The 20,108-nt window shown below is 58.9% G+C and overlaps 8 protein-coding genes across 8 annotated transcripts; 2 read left to right on the top strand and 6 right to left on the bottom strand.

Moving 5' to 3' along the window:
• Window positions 1–484: 484 nt before the first annotated feature.
• On the bottom strand, window positions 485–1,718 carry BXZ73DRAFT_87264 (RTA1 like protein; the record flags this gene model as incomplete). The annotated part of the gene is made up of 7 exons (XM_048024494.1): window positions 485–615; window positions 669–739; window positions 798–957; window positions 1,008–1,151; window positions 1,210–1,322; window positions 1,375–1,519; window positions 1,574–1,718. The coding sequence occupies 7 exons, from the start codon at window positions 1,716–1,718 to the stop codon at window positions 485–487; spliced, it is 909 nt and encodes a 302-aa protein (XP_047882702.1).
• A 696-nt stretch (window positions 1,719–2,414) lies between these two features.
• BXZ73DRAFT_96829 (RTA1-domain-containing protein) lies at window positions 2,415–3,883 on the bottom strand (the record flags this gene model as incomplete). The annotated part of the gene is made up of 10 exons (XM_048027174.1): window positions 2,415–2,563; window positions 2,625–2,695; window positions 2,761–2,956; window positions 3,011–3,050; window positions 3,102–3,182; window positions 3,243–3,265; window positions 3,325–3,437; window positions 3,496–3,640; window positions 3,697–3,804; window positions 3,871–3,883. The coding sequence occupies 10 exons, from the start codon at window positions 3,881–3,883 to the stop codon at window positions 2,415–2,417; spliced, it is 939 nt and encodes a 312-aa protein (XP_047882701.1).
• Window positions 3,884–5,159: 1,276 nt separating this feature from the next.
• BXZ73DRAFT_96828 (RTA1-domain-containing protein) lies at window positions 5,160–6,633 on the bottom strand (the record flags this gene model as incomplete). Its single annotated transcript, XM_048027173.1, has 9 exons — window positions 5,160–5,338; window positions 5,391–5,461; window positions 5,525–5,714; window positions 5,786–5,825; window positions 5,888–5,968; window positions 6,023–6,045; window positions 6,100–6,212; window positions 6,266–6,410; window positions 6,468–6,633. The coding sequence occupies 9 exons, from the start codon at window positions 6,631–6,633 to the stop codon at window positions 5,160–5,162; spliced, it is 1,008 nt and encodes a 335-aa protein (XP_047882700.1).
• A 586-nt stretch (window positions 6,634–7,219) lies between these two features.
• Window positions 7,220–8,001, bottom strand: BXZ73DRAFT_96827 (SGS-domain-containing protein; the record flags this gene model as incomplete). Its single annotated transcript, XM_048027172.1, has 4 exons — window positions 7,220–7,545; window positions 7,607–7,769; window positions 7,831–7,927; window positions 7,988–8,001. The coding sequence occupies 4 exons, from the start codon at window positions 7,999–8,001 to the stop codon at window positions 7,220–7,222; spliced, it is 600 nt and encodes a 199-aa protein (XP_047882699.1).
• Window positions 8,002–8,359: 358 nt separating this feature from the next.
• BXZ73DRAFT_39396 (uncharacterized protein) lies at window positions 8,360–9,761 on the top strand (the record flags this gene model as incomplete). The annotated part of the gene is made up of 7 exons (XM_048018366.1): window positions 8,360–8,423; window positions 8,480–8,492; window positions 8,550–8,602; window positions 8,656–8,712; window positions 8,763–8,848; window positions 8,901–9,408; window positions 9,466–9,761. The coding sequence occupies 7 exons, from the start codon at window positions 8,360–8,362 to the stop codon at window positions 9,759–9,761; spliced, it is 1,077 nt and encodes a 358-aa protein (XP_047882698.1).
• Window positions 9,762–10,624: 863 nt separating this feature from the next.
• BXZ73DRAFT_39264 (uncharacterized protein) lies at window positions 10,625–13,308 on the top strand (the record flags this gene model as incomplete). The annotated part of the gene is made up of 5 exons (XM_048018344.1): window positions 10,625–11,218; window positions 11,431–11,869; window positions 11,930–12,653; window positions 12,706–12,986; window positions 13,043–13,308. The coding sequence occupies 5 exons, from the start codon at window positions 10,625–10,627 to the stop codon at window positions 13,306–13,308; spliced, it is 2,304 nt and encodes a 767-aa protein (XP_047882697.1).
• A 1,035-nt stretch (window positions 13,309–14,343) lies between these two features.
• Window positions 14,344–15,904, bottom strand: BXZ73DRAFT_87259 (uncharacterized protein; the record flags this gene model as incomplete). The annotated part of the gene is made up of 5 exons (XM_048024493.1): window positions 14,344–14,583; window positions 14,625–14,870; window positions 14,932–15,344; window positions 15,401–15,565; window positions 15,628–15,904. The coding sequence occupies 5 exons, from the start codon at window positions 15,902–15,904 to the stop codon at window positions 14,344–14,346; spliced, it is 1,341 nt and encodes a 446-aa protein (XP_047882696.1).
• A 1,597-nt stretch (window positions 15,905–17,501) lies between these two features.
• BXZ73DRAFT_96823 (uncharacterized protein) lies at window positions 17,502–19,425 on the bottom strand (the record flags this gene model as incomplete). The annotated part of the gene is made up of 6 exons (XM_048027171.1): window positions 17,502–17,567; window positions 17,623–18,397; window positions 18,452–18,627; window positions 18,692–18,940; window positions 19,133–19,223; window positions 19,283–19,425. 6 exons carry the CDS (start codon window positions 19,423–19,425, stop codon window positions 17,502–17,504), a joined length of 1,500 nt encoding a protein of 499 aa, XP_047882695.1.
• Between the last annotated feature and the right edge of the window lie 683 nt (window positions 19,426–20,108).

Raw genomic sequence — 20,108 nt, 5'->3', positions numbered from 1 at the left:
CTACCGCGCGTTGCACAAGCTCTTTACCCAGGTTTTCTATGTAGTATGGAAGAACAGTGACGTCGGATGCTGGATGACTGTTGGAAGCGCCCATGGGGTTGGGTAGCGGTTGTGTACAAATGGAATGGTATCGTGTATCCTTGGTATCGCGGCCAGATGTCTAGCACCCTCCTGCGCTCGTTTTATTTCATCAAATAATCCCCGCTGGGTTTCAAACGAGCGTAAATATGCTCTGTGAGTATGCCGAGATGGCAGATGGCCATGAGGCCTTGCGGCGAATACCACATGGAATTTGAGAACGTATAATCACATCGGACATGTCGGAAGTTCCAGGATAGACTATGGTCGCAAATGATAGTATTGGAGCGTGATATGGGCGTAAGCTAGCGTTATACAAGTAGGTGTAGATCTATAAATCGTCAAACAGAGGAAAGTCCGCTCAAAAGTCCCAGATCGTCATGTCAACATCCTCTGGCCTGCACATCTACACTGATCGGGGAGTACGAGTCTTGGTGAGCTCGTAATCCCCCTCCTCGCTCTTCTTCAACAGACGGCCGGGGTGGAAGACGTTGAGCGTGAACATGCCCAGGGTGATCATGACACCGTCGAAGACGACTGTGCAAGGCAGTTAGCAACGAGTCTCCCGAGTCTGCTTGAATACGACTCACTGAAAAGCCACTCAGTGTGAGCGATCTTCCCGTTAAAGCCGCCAGCGAATTCGATAATACGGTAGATGGACCTGTGTTTGCACACTCTTGTCAGCAAGGACGATGGTAACAAAAAGAGCTTGCGCGTACCGGACGTATATGAAGAACGTGCTCAAGGTGATGCCCGCCAACAGGAACTTCACATTACGGTCCATGGGAAAGCCGCGGGTAACCTCCTTGTGGTACGGCCGCTCGTTCGCCCGGCGCCAGACGAACTCAGCCATGAGGGTGCAGAAGACGGTAAGCGAGACTAGGAGCTAGTCAGAACTGTGAGATCCCGAACCGGGGGATTGAACGCACAGATCTGGATCCCCAGACCGACGAGAATGATGTCGCTGCCCGTCTTAACAGCACTCGGGTTGGTGGGGCCAGTCGCAGCAAGGCCTCCACCGCCGCCGGTGATGAGAAGGCACAGGATGTCTACTGAGAGGAAGATGCGAGAGTCTGCAACAGTCCAATTAGTTGTGCAGAGATTTTTCCGGGCCGCGGCAGATGAACATACACCACCGGGGAGTGAGACGGCTGTACTGAGGGCCGACATGGGTGACTATACGGCGTAGGCCAATGAAGAGCGCGGCTACAAATGGAGTGGGCGCAAGGACAAGTACAGTAATTCTGTGGAAATTTGTCAGCATTTGACTCGAAATGAGTAGGCGAGGAGACTGACTGAATGATGTAGGGATGGAACGAAAACGGGTTGGAGGCGGACTGTATCCGCGCCGCCCACCCAACAACCTCTGCGGCACCTGCAATGACCGCTGTTGGGAACAACCACCACGCTTTTGCCCTCGTGGCTTGGAATGTATGAAGCACTGGACAATCTGGAGTTCATACGGCGCCGAAGGAGCGTCAAAGGAAGGACTCACGTGTTGTGATGCCGAAGAGGACGACAAAAGCGAGACCGGATTCCTTGGAAGGGGTGTATCCATAGAGGTTGGTGGTGTTGTCACCAACTGCGAGAGTGATTAGTCGAGCGTGATTGAAAACGGGTCGGAAGGCAGACATACGCATTGTAGAAGAGGTGCGCTGTTGGGGCGGGAAAGATGGAGGACGGAGAACGGGAGGAGGAGAAGACCGGGGGCAGTCTGAGAGATCTGGTCGGTGACATGATGGCTTATAAGTCGTGCAGAGAGGTTGGAACGGCGTGGGGGCTGTGTACTGTAGGTAGAGCCTGACGGCAGAGGTGTCGAAGCTCGGACTCGCCGCCGAGAAGGATCATGGGCCGAGCCAATGCGGAGGTGCAGGCGTCGAGCATAGTGGATTGCGCAGTGCGCTAGCAATGGCTATGCCCTGTTCCTGGGGCGCTCGGAGTGGTTACGGAAAATGTTGTGAGCACTTGACGGAGATGAGGCGGAGACGCCCCTGCGCGGGCTCGGGGCGTCAGCGCGGTGACCAACTGAATGGGCCAACCTCCGACAGGCGCCCGCGCTCGGGGTCGCCTCCGAGAGCCTGTGGGCGCTTCGTGCATTGTTTGTGGCCACCAATTTGACGAATGCCTCCTCCATCGACATGCGGCACTCAACCGATTTCAAGTCATCGACTGCAGCGGGCGTACAACACACCATCCTCGCACCTGGCGCGAGGCAGTAAACTTGGCGCCTCCATCCCGGCGACAATCTCATTATCTATCGCGACTGATCACAAACTACTAAAGAGAGCGTCCACGAACACCGAGAGGTAAATGAACAAGGTCCACGAAAGTTGAATCTACACCACGGTGTTGACGCGGCGCGAGTTCTTGGTCACCAGCGGCATAGCAGCCTCATGGACCTTCGCAGCCTTTCCCAGCAGCCGCCCGGGGTGGCACGCATTCAGCGTGTACATGGCGAGGACGACCATTGCGGCATCGAAGACGTCTATGCCGCACAGTTTAGTCTGCATATGCTCCGTCTGAAGAGTCAAGACTATGGTACTCACTGAACCACACTTCGGTCCGGATGATCTTGCCGGTGAAGCCGTCCGCGAGCTCGATCGTCCGGTATACCGCACTGTCCCATCGAATCAGCTCAGTCCGTCGGCCTTCTCACATCCACATGTCCTGCGCCCAACTTACCGAATGTACAAGAAGGTCGTCTCGGCCGACAGCCCGACAAGCAACATCTTGAGGGGTTTGATTATGCGAGGCTTGTTGGAGGACGTGCCACCAGAGGCGCCGCTCGACATGCGCACTAGCGAGGGGCGCAGAGGACGCCCTTCGTAGTATCGCCACACGTACTCAATCACGAGCGCACAGAACACGGTGAGGGAGGCTGAAAGGTGGGTATCAGCGCTCGGACGCTGATCCTGTTCTGGGTGCGACTTACCCAGCTGGAAGACGATGCCCGCCAGCATGATGTTTGAACCCTGCGGAGATAACTTAGCTTGAGACCCCAGCCTCGGCACGGACAGGCTCACCAACTGGGAACTAGCGTGATCAGGGCCGGCGGTCGCTGCAATCCCACCTCCAGTGGACTGAACCAAAAGAGCCACGAAGTCCTGCAAGACACACGTATTTTGAGAGCTGCTCCGATATTAGCGCCACTGATTCCTACTCACGATTGTGAAAAAGACCTTGGAGTCTGCATGAGTGCGTCCCTGGTCAGTAAGAACGTCCGAACTACTAGGTCCGACTACTAACAGAGAGCGGAGGGCAGCCGGCTGTACTGGTCGCCCAAACAAACGACGACACGCCCGAAGGTGATGAACAGTGCGCCAACGAGCGGAGTTGCGGCTATAATCGTGCACACGATTCTGCGGCGGGCGTCGTGTCTGAGTCAAGGAAAGGGGATTTAGAGTTGAAAAAACGCACTGAATGAGAAAGCCGTTGCCGTTGAGGGGATCGTAACTTGACCACAGTCTCCCGGCCCAGCCGATGGCCTCTCCGATGCCGGCGAGCATCGCCGTTGGGAGGAGCCACCACATACGGTATCGAATCGACTGCCCCAGATGAAGGACTGCACGCGTGCGCCGTTAGCCAACTATCTAAGACCAAGCAAGGAGCATTTCTCACGAGTAGTGACGAAGAAGAGCACGACGAAGGTGTAGCACACCCATTGCGTGGGCCAGTAGCCATAAGATGGCGAGATGATATGGCCGCCGGAGTCGTGCTGGATAGGATCTGTCGACAGGCATGTGAGTGAACGAGTCATGGGTTAACAGGTTAACAATGGGGGTTGGTGCGTACCTTCGGAGCTCATAGCGGGAGTTGTGAAGAACCACTGCAAACAACAGAGGATGTGGAGGAGAAAGTCCTGATGAGCTGGCTGGGACCGGCGCATCCCATCTGCTTTAATACCGAGGGTCGAGCACCCACGAGTGCCTATCATACGTATGAGCAGCTGCGGGGCCCGGACGCCCATCAGAAAGCGGTGACCGTCAGGAAGCTGCACGCAGGCGAGAAACTGCGGAGGTTCCGGAATCGGAAGACCATCGAGCCGGGAAAGGCGGCACATGCTGGACGTAAGAACTGGTGGGTTTGGGGATGGCGCTCGCAGATGCGGCGTAAACGGGAGTCGTCGACAGCAGACGGTACGGTGCCGTCGATCCATTCTCGGGAGGGTGCATATTTGCAGGCCGTTACGGGTTACTTGTGGTTGAGCGGAGGATTGCCGGCGAACGTGGCATCCAGGACTGCGGGCGTTGAACTGCGCGAGTCCCTCAGATGTCACTCGACCTGCGTCGCAGTCGTCAGAATCGTGTGACTGTCAACGTGCATCGTCAGTCGGACTACCTGCGCAGCCTCGTGGGCTACTCACCTCCGCCTACCACCGTTGAAAAGTGACGTGGATCGCCTATAGAGTCCGCCGGTCTCGGATGTGACGACTGAGCGTCAACTCTCGAGCCAGGCATCTTGCGACAAGCGTTGCAGCCCCCCGTCTTCACCGCTGGGAGCTTCGCCAAGATTTCGCGCATCTGGCGAAATGGAGGGTGGCCCAGGCACTTGGTGGTTGCAGAAGACGAGTTGCCGACAGCACCGCTTCCCGGACAGCGGCCCGTAGGCGCCCTTGCCTTTCGACCTCCACTGCTCCCATCACGGCAGAGAATTCTCCCCCCGATCGGAGAAAAGTAAGGAAAATCCCCACTGAGATGATGACTGAGGCACGCCCGCGAGCAGGCCGAGATCTCAGACCACGCGCCGCGCACTGCCAGAGCGGGGCGACACGTCGTGCGTGAGTCGCGAGTTGGGCTAGCGGCGGTGACGGTCGTTCGTACCAGTAACGTCGGACTGAGGTGCGGAAGGCGGCAAGTAGCATAACTTGGCAACTTCCCCGGTGCTATCAGAGAGCGAATGAATGAGATCTCGGCCTTCTGTATACGTCTTCAGTCGCTCCCTCTTTTGTCATTATAAATAATCATTAATGTGCGGGGGTAGAGATAGGATACCCGGCCACTGCAGGATGCGTCCTTTCGAGTTAAAACGCGTGGATAGAGTCCGAGGTCTCCATCGAGAATCCCATGGCGAGAGAAAGAGCTTTAGTCTCTGTAAGGGCTGTGGCTGTGCATGAGCAAGGACTTGCGATGCATAGAGTCCGACTCCTTGATCCCAGATTCACATGCGTAAGCAGGGTGTTTTTGACCAGCCAGGAGCCATCCGGGATGGAGGATCGCAAGGGTGTAGATGGCCAGAACTACCATGCCCCCATCTAGAACATCTGAACCAATCGTTAGCGGATGAGCGCGTACATGATACTGAAGCGCACTTACTGAAGTAAACCTGGGTCTGGATGATGGGTCCGTCGAAGCCATTCACAAGCTCAACTGTGCGATAGACCGACCTAAGGCGGATGGATCCCAGTCAGCCACCGTGGCAGTCCGGGGTAACATGCGGCATCACTGACCGAATGAATAGAAAGAGTGAATCGAGACAAACGCCGAGGACCATCAGCTGCATATGGGCGTCTATGGCACCGCGGCACAGCGCGAACGATGACTGCGCCGCGGACGGCGACTTCGACTTGCGGACGGGCCTGTCGGCGGCGTAGCGAATGAAATACTCGACCATGAGGGCGACGAAGACGGAGATCGACGCTGCGCATATAAGTGGGAGGACCGGAGCGTGAGAAGCGCAGGTGGTTGTTCGTAGGGCGCAGTCAGCGTACCTAGTTGAAAGACTATGCCACCCAGCATGATGTTGCTTCCCTGTATCGTCGAAATCGGAGTCCGTCATTTTGTCGCAGCACGCGTGTGCACCAGAGACTTACCAGGTTCAGCTGATGCTGGTCTCCATCTGCGGAACCTGCGAGTCCACCGCCAATGCCTTGGGCGTTCAATGAGATAAAGTCCTGCATAAAAACAAATGTTAGACACAAGATACATGCTGAACAGGTTACACCTACACATGCCAGGAAGATTCGCGAATCTGTGGGTGCCTCAATCAGCAGGGTGACCGGCCAGGGGAACAATCAGAACGTACACCACTTGGGCGGAAGTCTGCCGTACTGCGTACCGAGCCGCTCAGAGATTAGCTCGAAGCAGAGGAAGAGGGCTGCGACCAGTGGAGTTGGGGCCATGATCGTAACAGACATTCTGCGCTCAGCGTGAGGCACTGTCAAGCATGCGTTCTGCTCAGGAGCGCTTACTGCATTATGAATGCGTTCTTGTTCAGCGGATTGATGCTGGACCAGAGGCGCGCGGACCAGCCCACAACCTCGCTCAGTCCGCACAGGGCCGCAGTGGGTAGAAGCCACCTCATGCGCCAGTAGAAGCTTTGCGCAGTATGTATCACTGCACGAACAGATACATCAGAAAAAAACTGTAATCATCCGTCGAACGCGCACATACCAGCGGCGAGAGTGAAGAGAATAATGAAGGTAATGCATACGCTCTTCGTAGGAACATAACCGTAGGAGTTGCGGGGGTCATGAGCCAAGTCAACAGGCACTGCGATTCGAGCGATTAGCGATATCCAGTAGAGCCACAAGTCACGCATGTCTACCAGAGTGTTCATGTCACTGGACTGAGGGCTTGAGAGAAAAAATCGAGGGAAAACTGTGAGATGCAGTTCCCCACAGACTCTGGCCTATATATCACGACACTTCATGCATCTCTTGCTCCGATCATCACACCAAGGTGACGCCTCTCCTGGGCGATAAAGTGAGCGGAAGTAGTGGCGATGCACAGCGGCTGTAAACGCACCACGTGGAGGGGGCGCCCGGGTGCTCTTCGATGCAGCTCCTGATGCTTGCTCCGGTCATCATGGAAGAAGCCTCGACATGTAACCTGAAGTTTATTGTACCGGTGCTGCTCTGTCAAGGATACCAATGAGATTTTTCACTTTCCGGCGAGAACGCACCCGGGTCCGTTAATGGCTGAGAGTATGCGCGCTGTGTGCTGCGCTGGGCGATGAGAGCCGATACGTGCACAACCTGACGCTCGCGATAAGAGTATACTTCGGGGCAGAGAAGAGCAACACAATCGACGGATAGCTAGATTTGCAAAGTACAACAATTTGACAGTCAACTTAGGAGAGAAAGCACACACTTGCATTCGTCCGTTCTCCAAATTCCCAACGTCACACGCAGACATTGTCTTCTTCAAGCCGCCCATTTCTTCCACTCGCTCCCTTCAGGCGGCTTGACTTCGACGTTTCCCTTGCCGACCTCAGTCCAGTTCGTGCTGAGCGTCGTGCCGCCACTCTCCTGGTAACTCTTGAGCATCGCGCGACGAGTGTCATCGTCTGCATCTGCGTAAAGTTTCTTGAAGAAATCGTTCACCGCGGCGTCACCACCAGCGTTCGGGTCCTGGTCGGATGTAATAGGCTTGTCTTGCTTGAGGATATCAGTCGTAATCCCCTCCCAGTTCTTCTGCTGCTTCCGGGCGGTGGCAGTGGGGGCTGCCGACGTAGGGAAGGAAGAAAGGGCTACGGTGTGCGCGCGTGGTGTCAGATGCTAGAAGCGTGGGCAGAGAAATTGGGGACGCACGATCAGGAGCTTCGCCCACCAGGCCTCCCCATCGCCCCTGAGCCATCTTCACGAGCCGGATCTCCACCTTCACCTTTCCGACGGTGAAGTCGCATTTTGATGCGTCGATCTGGCCCTTGAGAGGCTCGAGGACGAGGATCTTGTCGCCATTGGTGTACGAGAACTGGCCGCGACATTCTCGGCGGTGAGGATGCGTCGATCGCACGAATGCGGACTGCACTAACCTTCCTGGGCTCAAAGGTGATCTGCACCTGGGCGGGGTCTGCGCCCTTGTCGAAGATAGAGAGGGTAAGCCTTTCGTCCGTCTCGTAAAACTCGTGCCTGCAGGTGTGCCACTCAGATCCTTCCGCCCCTAGGGAGCGGAGAGACGTCTGGACATACCTAGGCGTGGTCATGGCTCGGGTCCTGGAGAGCGATGAGAGTGGGACGGAATGTTGCGCGAGATGCTGGCTGAGTGACGGGGGTGAGCAGCGACGGGTCCTTGGACAAGACGCATGATGGTGGACGCTGCAGTTATTCAGGGCCAGGAATGGCAGGGACGCGAATATTCTAGAAGCACGTGAGCGACGCGACGCGCAGGTCCGGAGATGCAGATCGGGTGTACACCTTCGCCTATGACGTCATCCCTGTCTCATCCCGGACGGTCGAGCGACGACCGTCTCGTCTCGTCTGGGGAGATCTCCACTGCGACTACTTCTCCCCCTCCACCTGCACCTCAGTACTCAGTCCTGACCTCCTCTTCGACCCACCGCCATGGCTGCCCCGCTCCCCAAGGCCGCGCTCTACTACAGCCCCCAATCGATATGGGCCTCAGTTCGTAAGTGTCTGCATTCTCGTCTGCACTGCTCTTCTCACCCCACTCCCGCGTCACAGCCTTGCTTGCTCTGTGAGTGATCGGATCCACTCTTGATCATTGCGACCATGCCCCTGACATCGCTTTCAGTGAGGAGAAGGGATATGGCAGCGATGAGGTCGATCTCAAGGCAGTAGACATTGGTGCAGTGTCGCCTTTTGGGGTCGTTTTCTGGATATGGCTGATAAACTATCAGCCAAGGGCGAAAACTTCGCTCCTTCCTATCTGCGTCTCAACCCTAGTGGCAAGTCTTGTCTTGTGCGCACGGCGTCTTCGCCTCATGTTACCTCCCCGCGCCCGTAGGCACGGTGCCGACCCTCGTGGTTCCTCTCGAAAAGACACTCTCACCGGAAATCGAGAGCCGCTACAAGGCAATCCAGGACACCAAGGTGCCACTTCACTCGAAACTGTGATGTCATGCGTGCTCACACCGGCCTTCAGTCCATCGTGGAATTCCTCGACAAGTCGCGGTCGGCTCAGTCGCGCACCCACACCACCTCCTCCGCGCCGTCACCGTCGCTGACAGCCGCTACCATCGCTTTCGCCACAACCTCCAGCCTCATCATTCAGCTGCTTCACAGTCCGGAGACAGACCCGAATGCCTTGTACTACATGAACGCGCGCTCTGACGAGGAACTCAAGGCTTTGGCGCAGCAGCTTACCCCATTCCTCGCAGGCCGCCATGACGCCCTCGCCACGCTCATCGCGGACAGCAATTCCGACGCAATAATCGTTTCGGAGAAGACCAAGGCGTTCTGGAAGGTGAAGAAGCTGGCGACCGACAAGTTCATTCAGGTCTTCGAGGTGGCCGACAAGCCAGCGTCGGAGTTGTCTGAGGAGGCGAAGAAGTGGCGGGCAGATTATCTCCAGTCTGCACGTGAGGCGTGGAACACGCTCAAGGACGGCCTGACCACTCTCAATACAGAAATCATCGGGCCGTTCGCACTTGGTGAGCTTCGTTCGGCGCGGCTCGAATCGGTCGAGGATACTGACTACGGATACGTAGGCGACCAGCTTTCCATTGCAGACCTTCATCTCGCTGCGTGGCTCGCCCGCATCGCGTTCCTGGCTGGTGCGACCACGTCGGACGACGGCGGCACGGTACTCGCGAAGATCGAAACGCACCTTGGCGACGACTTCACGCTCCCGAAAGACTTCTCTGTCGCAGAAGCGCGGAGAAAGGCGGGTTTGGTGAGTGCCGACGTCGAGACGTCCGAGAAGCAAAGTAAGCTCGCGGCGTTCTGGGACGCGATGAAGGACCGTGCAAGCTGGAAGAAGGTGTATGGCGATGGCTTGCACTAATTCCTGCGGCGGGCTACGGCGGTGTTGGTCGTGCGCTTGCGGGTGCGGTTTGATGTGTATTCCTGAGCGGGACTGGAGAGTTTCAATGTACTAGATCCGTGATCAGTGGAGACGGCGTCCATGGGCCTCGTGAATGATGGTGTGGTGTACGCGGGAAGAAGTTATGCGAGTTGTACTTGTACTCCATGGAACATTGTTACGTTATGTCTTGAACCTCGCTCCGAAAGGAAACGCAAGTGCTGTACGAAACAGCACTGCCCACTCGCCGCGAGGCATGACACAGGACTCGGCCGCGCTTGGGGAACCTTTTGCCCGGGCGAGAGCCTTATCGATACGCCTGGATTGTGCTGACCTCACAATGCGTGTTGAATACGAGCACACGCTGAAGCAGTGGATACGCAACATAGCGCTCACGGGCTCTAAACCCATGTATGACACGCAAGTGGGGCCAAGGAGCGTCGCGCGCAGGGCCGGGACGGCGGCCCGTCGGCGCTATCGATCACAGCGCGCAGACCGCAGGCCGAGACGTGGGGCAGGGAGCGGCCCAGGCAGGAGGCGGCGGACATACGCGAAGACAGGCGAAAGCGGGCCACGTTGGGGTCGACACGGGGAGAGCAACTGGCAGGCGGGGGGACGAGCGTGGTGACGGCCGGATATGTTGATGGGGAGGGGCGAATCGGAACGGGAGGGGGCGTCGTCCGGGGAGGGCGAGCGCTCGGGCAGCGCAGCCGCTGTGCTCAAGCCCAAGCCCGCCAATGCTCTTTCCTCCTCCTTGACCCCGCCCCGTCCCTCGCCCCGTCTTGCGCTGCGCACGTCCGTCTTTTGGCCTCGTGGAGCGCTCTTCCGTTGTCGCCCTCTTGCCAATGTCCTTCATTCGTGACCTTTTTGCCCCTTCCACTTCCTCCAATGTCCCCCTCACGAACATAATCCCCGCATCCGACCAGGACTACTCTGGGATCTCGCCGGAATGTCCACCCACCGTCCCTTTGTTACCGTCCCGCTCCACCCCTCCCGGCCAACCCGCTCCCCCATACGACGAGGATGAAGAGGATCTGAACGTCCTCGCCCCCCGCTCAACTCATAACAGGTCGCGTCTCTACCCCCCCAGCCCCGCCGAAACATCCCTCTCCGCATGCTCGTCCGTGACGAACACCCCAACCCCCTCGCGAGCGCCCTCCCCATTCGCGTCCTACTATTCCGGCACCTCTTCATCCGACTCCGACTCCGATGACGACGAGGCCGACTCCCCTCTTCTCAGCCGAAACGCGCCCTCTTCATGGCGTTCCGGTGAGCAGACGCGTTGGTTTCTCTTTCGGCCCCGTTCCCGGGGACCGGGCAGCGAGCGTGTGCGTGGGCGGAGGAGGTGGAAAGACATACATGGCGGTTGGCGATCCGTCAAGAGACTTGTCCGACGGCTCGTCCGACATCCGTTCTTTCCCAAGACTCCCGTTACCATCGTGCGTACCCTTCCTTCTGCTCCTACCGCTTGCTCCGAGCATTGGGTGCACGGCATGGCCCCGCACCTCACGCGTCTGTAGGCAATTCGAGCCGCGCGGGTCACCAATCGCTATCACACTATGACCCCGCCAGCCGTACTGCGCAGCCGGACCTGCCCTCCGTCTCTTCTGCGTGCTCATCCGACCCATACTAATAGCTTCTGTTGCTCTAGTTGTTAACCCTGCTCGCATTCACTATCTTTGGCGTGTCTCTCACGTTCCTCCTCATCTACATCCTCAACCCCGACAAGGAGCCACTACCGTGGAGAGGATACTGCACGCTGCCACAGTACGATGATGGGCCTCCCTCCATGTCGATGAATCCCAAGGCGTTCCTTCACACACCCATCCCCACCAACATCACCGCGCCGGAGTTCCCGCCCGCGGATTTCGACACTCTAGCGCCAGCGGGCGTGTTCGTCGGAGTTTTCTCGATGGATACTTCTGTGGAGCGGAGGATGCTAGTGCGGTCGACATGGGCGAAGCATGTGAGGAGTCGGGAGGGTGCTGGAGTGGGCGATGGAGGCGTCGGCACGTCGCGCACGATCGTCCGGTTTATTTTGGGTCTTCCCCAACGGGATTGGGACCGGAGAGTGCGACTGGAAGCCGACAGTGCGTTTTTCATGGTCGATGTGTTTTGTTTGGCCAACGGTGATTGACGTGACTCAACAGCGTACAAGGACATGGTCATTCTGCCCATCTCGGAGAATATGAATGGCGGCAAGACGCATGCGTTCTTTTCTTGGGCGGCCAACAACTCTTGGGTACCTCCACAGTACTACGACGGTTTCGGCAAGGTCCCCGAAGGCTTTTCCTACCTCAACGAAACTGATCCTGCCCCTTCGTTGGCGGCTCACGACCCCAAAGCTGCTTTCCAAGATCAACAACGCCATGCTGTCCCTCAACCTTGGGTTCGACCAGATTTCGTGCTCAAGGCAGACGACGATTCATTTGTGATGCTCGCAGAGCTCGAAGCGCGTCTGCGTGTAGACCTCTACAAGGACCCATTGCCGACGCCTTGGGAACGTTCCGAACGGGAGAACACGCGGACAAAGGAGGCTACCCCCGCTACCTCTGCACAGTCGGCATTGTTGGACTACACACAGCTGGCTGCGTACCTTGGTTCTTCGCCCCCTGTCCCGCAGACCCCACCTTCAAAGGACCCATTGGTTTTCTGGGGATATCTCGTCAAGAATCGCTTCATGGCCGGGGAGTTGTATGCCCTTAGCTTCGCTCTCGTAAGATGGGTGGCCCAAGACCCGTTGGTCAAGACTATGACACGGGGAGCTGAAGACAAGCAAACATCGAAGTGGATCCGCGCTCATCCTTTGGCAGATCAGGTCCGTTGGTCCAGCCATCGCTGTTGGATCTACGACCACCCACGAGCAGGCACGGTGTATGTCATCCAAATAATCGGCTTGATTGATCGGCAGCTGATCCGCATGCAGGTACTCACATGGCTTCTTGTTCCCGTCTGAGGTCAAGCGTGTGCAAGATGGCGTCGTTCGTGATCTTGAGCGGCTTGCGCAGCACGAGACCAGAATTGAAACCTCGACGGTGTCGGGCTACGCCGCCGCGCTAGGACATAGCGTCGCTGCCCCTGAGCAGTGGGCGCACTCAACAGTGTCCAAGTTCCACGTTCACTATCAGCCTCCCGTCGCGGATCTTAACCTCGAGCATTCCGTCGAAGCCCTTGTTGAAGGCAGTGATATGTCGTTGATACATGACGGTGCGTCGTTACTGTTCCTTTCGATCCTGTGAGCACCGACCTAATGGCATGATCAGACAGCTCTTTCATGCCGGATACGGCGTGGAAGTACCGCGAGGGGAGGAACAAACGCTACGGTGACCGGCGGGTCGGTGGTACCGTAGTCGTCCATTTCATCAAGAAGAACATGTGGTTCCTCGAGACTGCGGCCGCCCTACTACGTGGAGACGATGTAACGGAACTCGAGCGGTCGCTGGGGCGGCTCGATGCGTCTCAACCGAGTGAGGACGGCATCCCATCGGACTCGGCCGTGGATGTGGTACGCCGGCACCAAATTCCATAGCATTCGTAGGCCTGTGTACCTTCGACCTTCATCTGCACTCTGCTTTGCTCTGTCGCCATTGTGGACCCCTCCTTCACATCCCCATGCCTCCTTGCGTACGCCCTCCACCTTCCATCCGCCTCGCATCGCACCCCTCGTTACTGCACCTGCCCCCGTGCGGCCCACGAAGCCCGCCCCGCCTGCCATCTAATCCAATCCTACTGTTACCCGTAGATACACATCTTACTGCTCGGTTGCGTAAATTATCACCATTGTATATATCCCTGCCGCATGCCGTGGTCCCTCAGATCGAGGGTGATGAGTTTATGTGCGGGCAGCGGAATGTAATACCGATGCTATCGGTGAATGGCCGAAGCGACCCGTTTGCATAGTTCTCCCCCTCGCGACGGAACGCCGTGGCGGCGATGTGTGGTACCGTGAGACTCGGCGACCTGGGTGACTGGAGCCTTCACGATGATCAAGTTCACGGTTCATTTGAACTTGTCGCGGAGAGACTCCCGCAGCTGCGCACTATACACATGAATACATCCGCGGCTCAGCTCACCGTCCACCCGAGTGCTATGCTCTAGTCTGGGCTCCGCTGGAGTCGATGCTATGGGCACGGCCTTGAGGGAGGTTTCGGCGGCAGCTGAGAGCAGGCTGTGCAACAATTGAATGGTGCTCGGCAAGGAGAGCGGTTAACTAGTGCATCGTGTGATGCTCGACGTGCGTAGCCTCCGGGCCAAGAGTTCGCAAATGATGCGGGGCACAACGAGGGCTCGACTAGGTTCTGAATCCCGGACGGACGCGTCGCCGACGTTCATCGTGCACGTCGGTGTCAGCCAGTCCCATGTGGGGGCGCCGAGAATAACCAGAGAGGCCAACTAGCCTGGCAATGACAGCCAGTCCCCAAAGGTCCTCGAAGGACCCGCGTAAACCGACGGATTAGTAGCATGTACCGTGCCAGCAATACAAAAAGCTTCGCAACAACTCGCACTCCGCCTCGCCCTCGCCCGCCGCCCTGTCTCAGCTCGCCCCGAGCCCGACGTCGGTCTCTCAACACATACCCAGCGCGAGCGGCCGGTGCGGCGCAGGGTAGAAGTAAGGCTGCGGCACAAACGGCTGCAGCGCCTCCCCGCTCCTCCTCCGCCGCCACACCGCGTCCCGGATCGCGCCCTCCCAGCGCTGGAACCACTCGCCCTCGCTCTCGCCGACGAGGGCCATCGCCTCGCCCGTGGGCGCCTGTTGCCAGCGCGCGCCGCCGCCGGGCGCGAACGGCGGGGACGCGCCCGGGGGCTGCAGCTGCCAGTCTTGAGCGCGTACGCGCCGCCGCAGACCTCCCAGCGGCCGCCGCCGCGCGCGCTGAAGCGCCTCCAGAGCCAGAGGAAGGGGTAGACGAGGGTGACGCAGAGGAGGAACTTGAGGCAGCGGTTCGAGAGCGTGCGCGCGAGGGTGTTGTCCGCGCGCACGCGGATCTTGTGCAGCGCGAGGTCGAAGGAGACGTGGATGTTGTGGCGGTACACGGAGCGGATCGCGGCCTGGAGGGCTTGGGTGAGGTTGGCGGTGTTCCAGCCGTACACGACCTGGCAGGAGGTCAGCGTCGGCTCGATCGCAGGGCCCAGTCGTCAGACAGGTGCGGCGTACCTTCGTATACGTGAACTCCTTGAGCACCTTGTCGCTTGCGCAGTACTCATCCGCCCACTGCCGCAGGGTCTTCGAGGACTCCAGCACCCGCGCCGCCGCCGGGGGTGCGCCGGACCCGGTCTGCTCGAACCAGGACTCGGGCGCGGGCGCAACCCACGGGGGGAGCCCACACTCCTTCCGCATGGCCTTGCGGTCCTTGGCGGCGCTCTTCTCTTGCTTGGTCGCCTTGCGCCGCCCCAGGTGCATCGGCTGTCCTTCGGGGTCGCCGCCGGCGGGCTCCGCGTTCGTGGGGTCGTACAGGGCGTCGACCTGCATGAACATCTGGCCGCGATACGCGGGCTCGGCGTCGGGCAGGCTCCAGTGCACGGGCCCATGCACAATCTGGGGCGTGAGGTCGATGTAAAAATCGAAGTCTGTCGGGCCGATTAGTGCGCCAGATCGAGAGGGACGGAGGAAAGGACGGACGGACCGGTGACGGTCTCGGTGTAGGTCTCGGTCTCGTGGCGCGTGTGCCCGTTCGAGTCCGTCCTGGTGACCGAGCGCGTGCGGTGCTCGGTGTGTGTCCCGCGGAGGTGTACGCGGTAGTCCGGGCGGGTCGTCGACTGCGAGAGCAGAAAACGGTAGAGCGCCTCCCCTGGGAGAGCGGCAGGTGTGAGCTAGGGTCTGGCGGAAGCGTTGAGAAGCCGCGGCGCTCACCGTCCTCGTTCAGGTGCGGGTCGTGGGTGACGATCTCCTTGCCGGAAATGAAGTATTCCGCCTCGTAGGGCGTGAACTCGGGCGGTGGCTCTTCCCCGCCGGGCGGGATGTACGTGTACTCGAGAGGGTGCTCGACGTATTTCGGAGCGGCAGCAGCATCTGGGGGCGGGCCGAGATGCGCCGCATCGGTTGAAGAGGACGAGGCGGCTTGACTGTCCTCAAAGGTCGGGGGCGCCTCCACGGGTGGCGGCTTGTTGTCCAGCTGGTATTCAGACATGTCTTGTGGGTGCTGCAACGGTGTTGTTGGTGGAAGAGGTGCCGGAAATGGATGAGGCGCGAGAGGAAGGTGACAGCCACATGAGGGCGGTGCGGATTTCAAACACGTGTTGCTAACGTGCTGCACTGGCAGCTGTCGGCATGGCGGGCCGGCTGCTTCCCGCTTATGACCTTCAACCACCTCTACGTTATGCCATATTCTTGACCACTTGCATCACTACTAAGCTTGCTACTCCGGCAGCTGGTGCATAAAGCTCGCCCTCACCTCCCAAATATCTTGCCATGACTTCACGAATACTAGAGCGCCGCCACCTCTCAGAGCGGACAGTCCGGTGCGCCGCACCCGGATCTCCTCCCCGCCTTAATCCGGTGCACCTACGCCCAACGTCAGTCGCCCGCCGTCGCGCCGCCGCCGCACATCCTCTCCGAGCCGACCGGATCGTGCGCACGCAGGGTCTGTCTGCTCTGAATACCCCCAAACCCGGGTGGGAGATCATGGATCATGCGACCCACCGTGCTCGGATTGCAGCTGGGATCGTTGTTGACGCAGATGCTCGGTCTCTAAAGGGCTCGAATGGGATAAGAAAGAACGCGTTGTGTGTAGGCGAGACCTTTGAAAAAGCAAAGTTCGCATGTTCTCAATCGCAAGTGTAAAACTGCAACGCTGCGGAATCCTGGGCCTGAGCTGCGCGCACTATGTGATAACAAATATGGCACCACGCTTGTCGGGCCCATGCGGACGTCGTGTAGCACCTCCGCTGTCCAGAATGTTGAACCCATGCCGCGTTATCTGTCTCACAGAGGGACCCCCACCGCCCCCATCTCGGGCGCTTGAGCATCGCCTGGTGGCTCGTGTGGCGATCGGGAATGCACGATTGACAACCACCAACGTCCAACGTCCCGCTCCCAGGCACGACTCAGATCAGGCACGCAGCGTTAGCACACTTGGTTCGACGTTTTGGAGACATCAGGGGCGAAATTTGGGCGGAACGCGCCGTGGCTGCCGTACGATCCCGTTGAGCATCTCGCGCGCGGCACTCACACGGCAGCGGGCGGGGACATGTAATAACGAATGCAAAACAGTACTTGGCAAATGACTGAGCGGCAGCACGCGGAGAGTCCGAGTCCGTGGGGGGTGCCGGTGAGGGCGTGGCAGCGTGGGGCGTAGGTGACGAGCAAGTGACGAGCGAGTGACGAGAGAGCGGAGGTCCGAGAACGTGCGGCGGGCGAGAGCGAGTGTGGGATGCGCAGTCCGGTCCGAGGCTATAGGCTGTAAGTTAGAGAGCGACGTGCTGTCCTTTCGCGGAGAAGAAGGGCTGTACAGCGCCCGAGGGGGCACGAGGTTGTCCGTGGTCGTGCGGCGTGCGAGAATACAGTAATGCTAACATACACCAAGCGACGGATGGGTGGGTGCGGGGGACGTGCGTACGAGAGACGATTGTGTGCGAGAGACTATGGAAAGCAGGGGTGGACAAGAGTAGAGAATAAGTGAACGCAACGATGGGGGCAAAGCGAGTCATAAGCGTATCTAACAGCCACGAGGAGGGCCCGCAGTTCAACACCTCCTTCGTTCGAAAGTCATCCTATCAGGCGGCACCTCACCCACGCCGCGAGTTTTCCCTCGACATGTCGCCGACCTTGACACCAGGTGGGAGGTTACGAATCTGAGACACCGCCGACGTCAGCGCCGACGTCCGCCACCGTCGAGACAAGACGTACCTCAAGCTTGCCTCTTGTAGGCTCTGGCACGACGTCGCTGTCGACCGAGTACACGCTCACCGTGTCTCCGCTGTCCCCACTCGCCGGCCGCCGCGTCTCACTGCTGCCGCTCACGTTCGCCGCCAGGTCGAGCGTCGGCGTCGCGGCGGGAGTCGCCGGTGCGGTCGTCGCGGCGCTGTAGTATCCGTTCAGCAGCGGCTCTGTGCTTGCGATGCTACCCTTGGCGGCGTGTCCCCATCCCATCGAGCTCGTCGTGCTCGTGTTCCGGCTGTGCGTTTCGGGCCGGCCGGCTGTCGATCCGCCTGGGCCTGGCGGCGGGCTCGACGTTGGTGCTGGGGCGTACCCATCCTTGCGTTGCGCGGGTGGCGGAGGCGAGACTGCGCTGGGGCCGGCGCCGTGGGTGCCATAAGGGTCGAACTCGCCAGTGCCGGGCGTCGGCGGCACGTTGTAGCCCTCCGCAGCTGCCGGCCGAAGTCCGGTGGCCGCGTACAGGTTCAGCAGCCCAGAGGACATGCTGGGGTTCGACCCGCCGAACGTGGCCGACGGCGCGGGCGTGCTGGGCTGACTCATCCCCTTTTCCTCGTCCTCGTCGCCGTCGACCGGATGGCGGTTGTAGCCCGCGGCGGCGAGGGTAGAGGCCACAACGACGTCGTGCTCCATGCGCTGTTGACGCCTTCTTCGACGGATGTAGCAAATCAAGAATAGCACCAGCGAGGCTGCGGTCAGGCCCACAATCACAAATACGCCAGCTACCGCGCCTTTGTTGCTGAAGAATCTGGAAAGTCGTGTCAGCGAATCGTTCCTCTAACGTACCACGTTGAACGCATACTGAGACGTTTGGGAGACACTGTCATTGTTGCTGGCCGGTGTAGGATTTTGAGCGATAATGGTCACCACCGAAGTTCCACCACTACTGTTTGTGACAGTCGATGTCTGTGTGACCAACGCCGGAGTGCTAGTTATCGTGTCACCACTCTTGTCAGTCGTGGTAATGATGACAGTCGACTGCAACGTTGTTCTAAACAATACCGTTAGCTGATTCTGTGGAGAAACTGATCCCTCAACTCACGTAGGCCGTACCGGAGCATCTGTCGAGGTCGTCAACGAGCTGGTCGTCAAGGTGTTTGTGTCGGGCAGAAAGGTGGTGGTCGAGGTCGTCGTGTTCGATGTGGACGTAGGAGGATCCGCAGCGGTGGTGGTACTTGAGGTGGTCGTCCTCGAGACGGTTGTCGAAGTGGAAGTGGAAGTGGAAGTGGAAGTGGAAGTGGAAGTGGAAGTGGAAGTGGAAGTCGTGGAAGTTGAAGTCGTGGTAGTAGTACTAGAAATAGAAGTAGAGGTAGAGGTCGTGGACGTCGTGGTGGACGTGCTAGTAGGCCCAGAGTCCGAAGTGGTGGTGGTGGTGGTGGTGGTACTGGCGCTTGTTGGGTTCGACATGGCAGTGGTGCTGGTGCTGGTGGTACTAATGGAGAATAAGACAGAAGAAGTGTGTGATAGGCCTGAGAATACTCACAGCGTCCCAGTGGATGTGCTCTCTGTTGATGTGGTCGTTGACTCCGCGGGGGGCGACTGTGTGGAATCCGATGTTGTTGCCGTTGACGTCCCTGCAGTGGTAGACGTTGTTTTGTCGGGGGATATGGGAGATGAAGGAGAAGTGGAGGACAAAGGTGTTTGGGGAGTGGGAGTAGCAGTCGTGGAAGCGGTTGAGGACACATTGGTGGACGTCGGAGGTGTAGTGGAGGTGGACAATGGGTCAGTTGGGCCGGAAGCAACGACGGTGGTTGCAGACGGGGTTGTGTCAGACATGGGAGTGGCAGTCAGCGAATGTTGAAAGAAAGGGAGTGAACGCAAGGAGAAAGCAGGCGCAATCTCGCGTCGGGGTCAGGAAAGAGGAAGGAGGCGGAGGCGATAGACTGCGGGGAGTGGCCGAGAGACATGAGTTGGGGGTGCGGACTGCAGGAGATGGAGGGAAGCTTACGGAAGGCGTAGGTTGCGGAGGAGAATCGATAGGCGGAGACGAGAAGGGAAAAGGAAAAGGCGGGGGGAAGACGGAGGAAGGGACTAACCTTCGGGAGACTGTCTCTTGGAACGGCTGAGAACGCTGGCCATGGATGGCTCAGCAGCGGGCGGACATGGTGGGGAAAGGAGAAAAGGTCGGCGGGCGGGATCGGAGGCCGTGAGCGCGGCAGAGTACAGCAGTAGCAGGGCCGATGAGGGCGTGGACAAGCCTCCTGGCGCAGGTGGCGGCGAGCCCTCCACTTTAATCGCCCCGATCAAAATAGCCGACGGCCGCGGCGCGGGCCCCGGCCCGGCGTCCACTCCCCACTCGCCTCCCCGCGGTCTCGCTCCTTGGTCCTGTCCTCGCTCGCTCCCGCCTTCTCTCTCGTGTTCACTCTCGGCGGTCCTTCGTGGTGGAACATCCGCTGGTTACGGGCGTCGAACATAGTCCTGTGGGATGGGACGTGTCCGCGGACAGACGGGGTTCGGTG

Source organism: Epithele typhae (genome assembly GCF_022376455.1).
Source record: "Epithele typhae strain CBS 203.58 chromosome Unknown BXZ73scaffold_3, whole genome shotgun sequence".
NCBI lineage: Eukaryota > Fungi > Basidiomycota > Agaricomycetes > Polyporales > Epitheliaceae > Epithele > Epithele typhae.
This window is presented reverse-complemented; position numbering and strand designations above follow the sequence as displayed.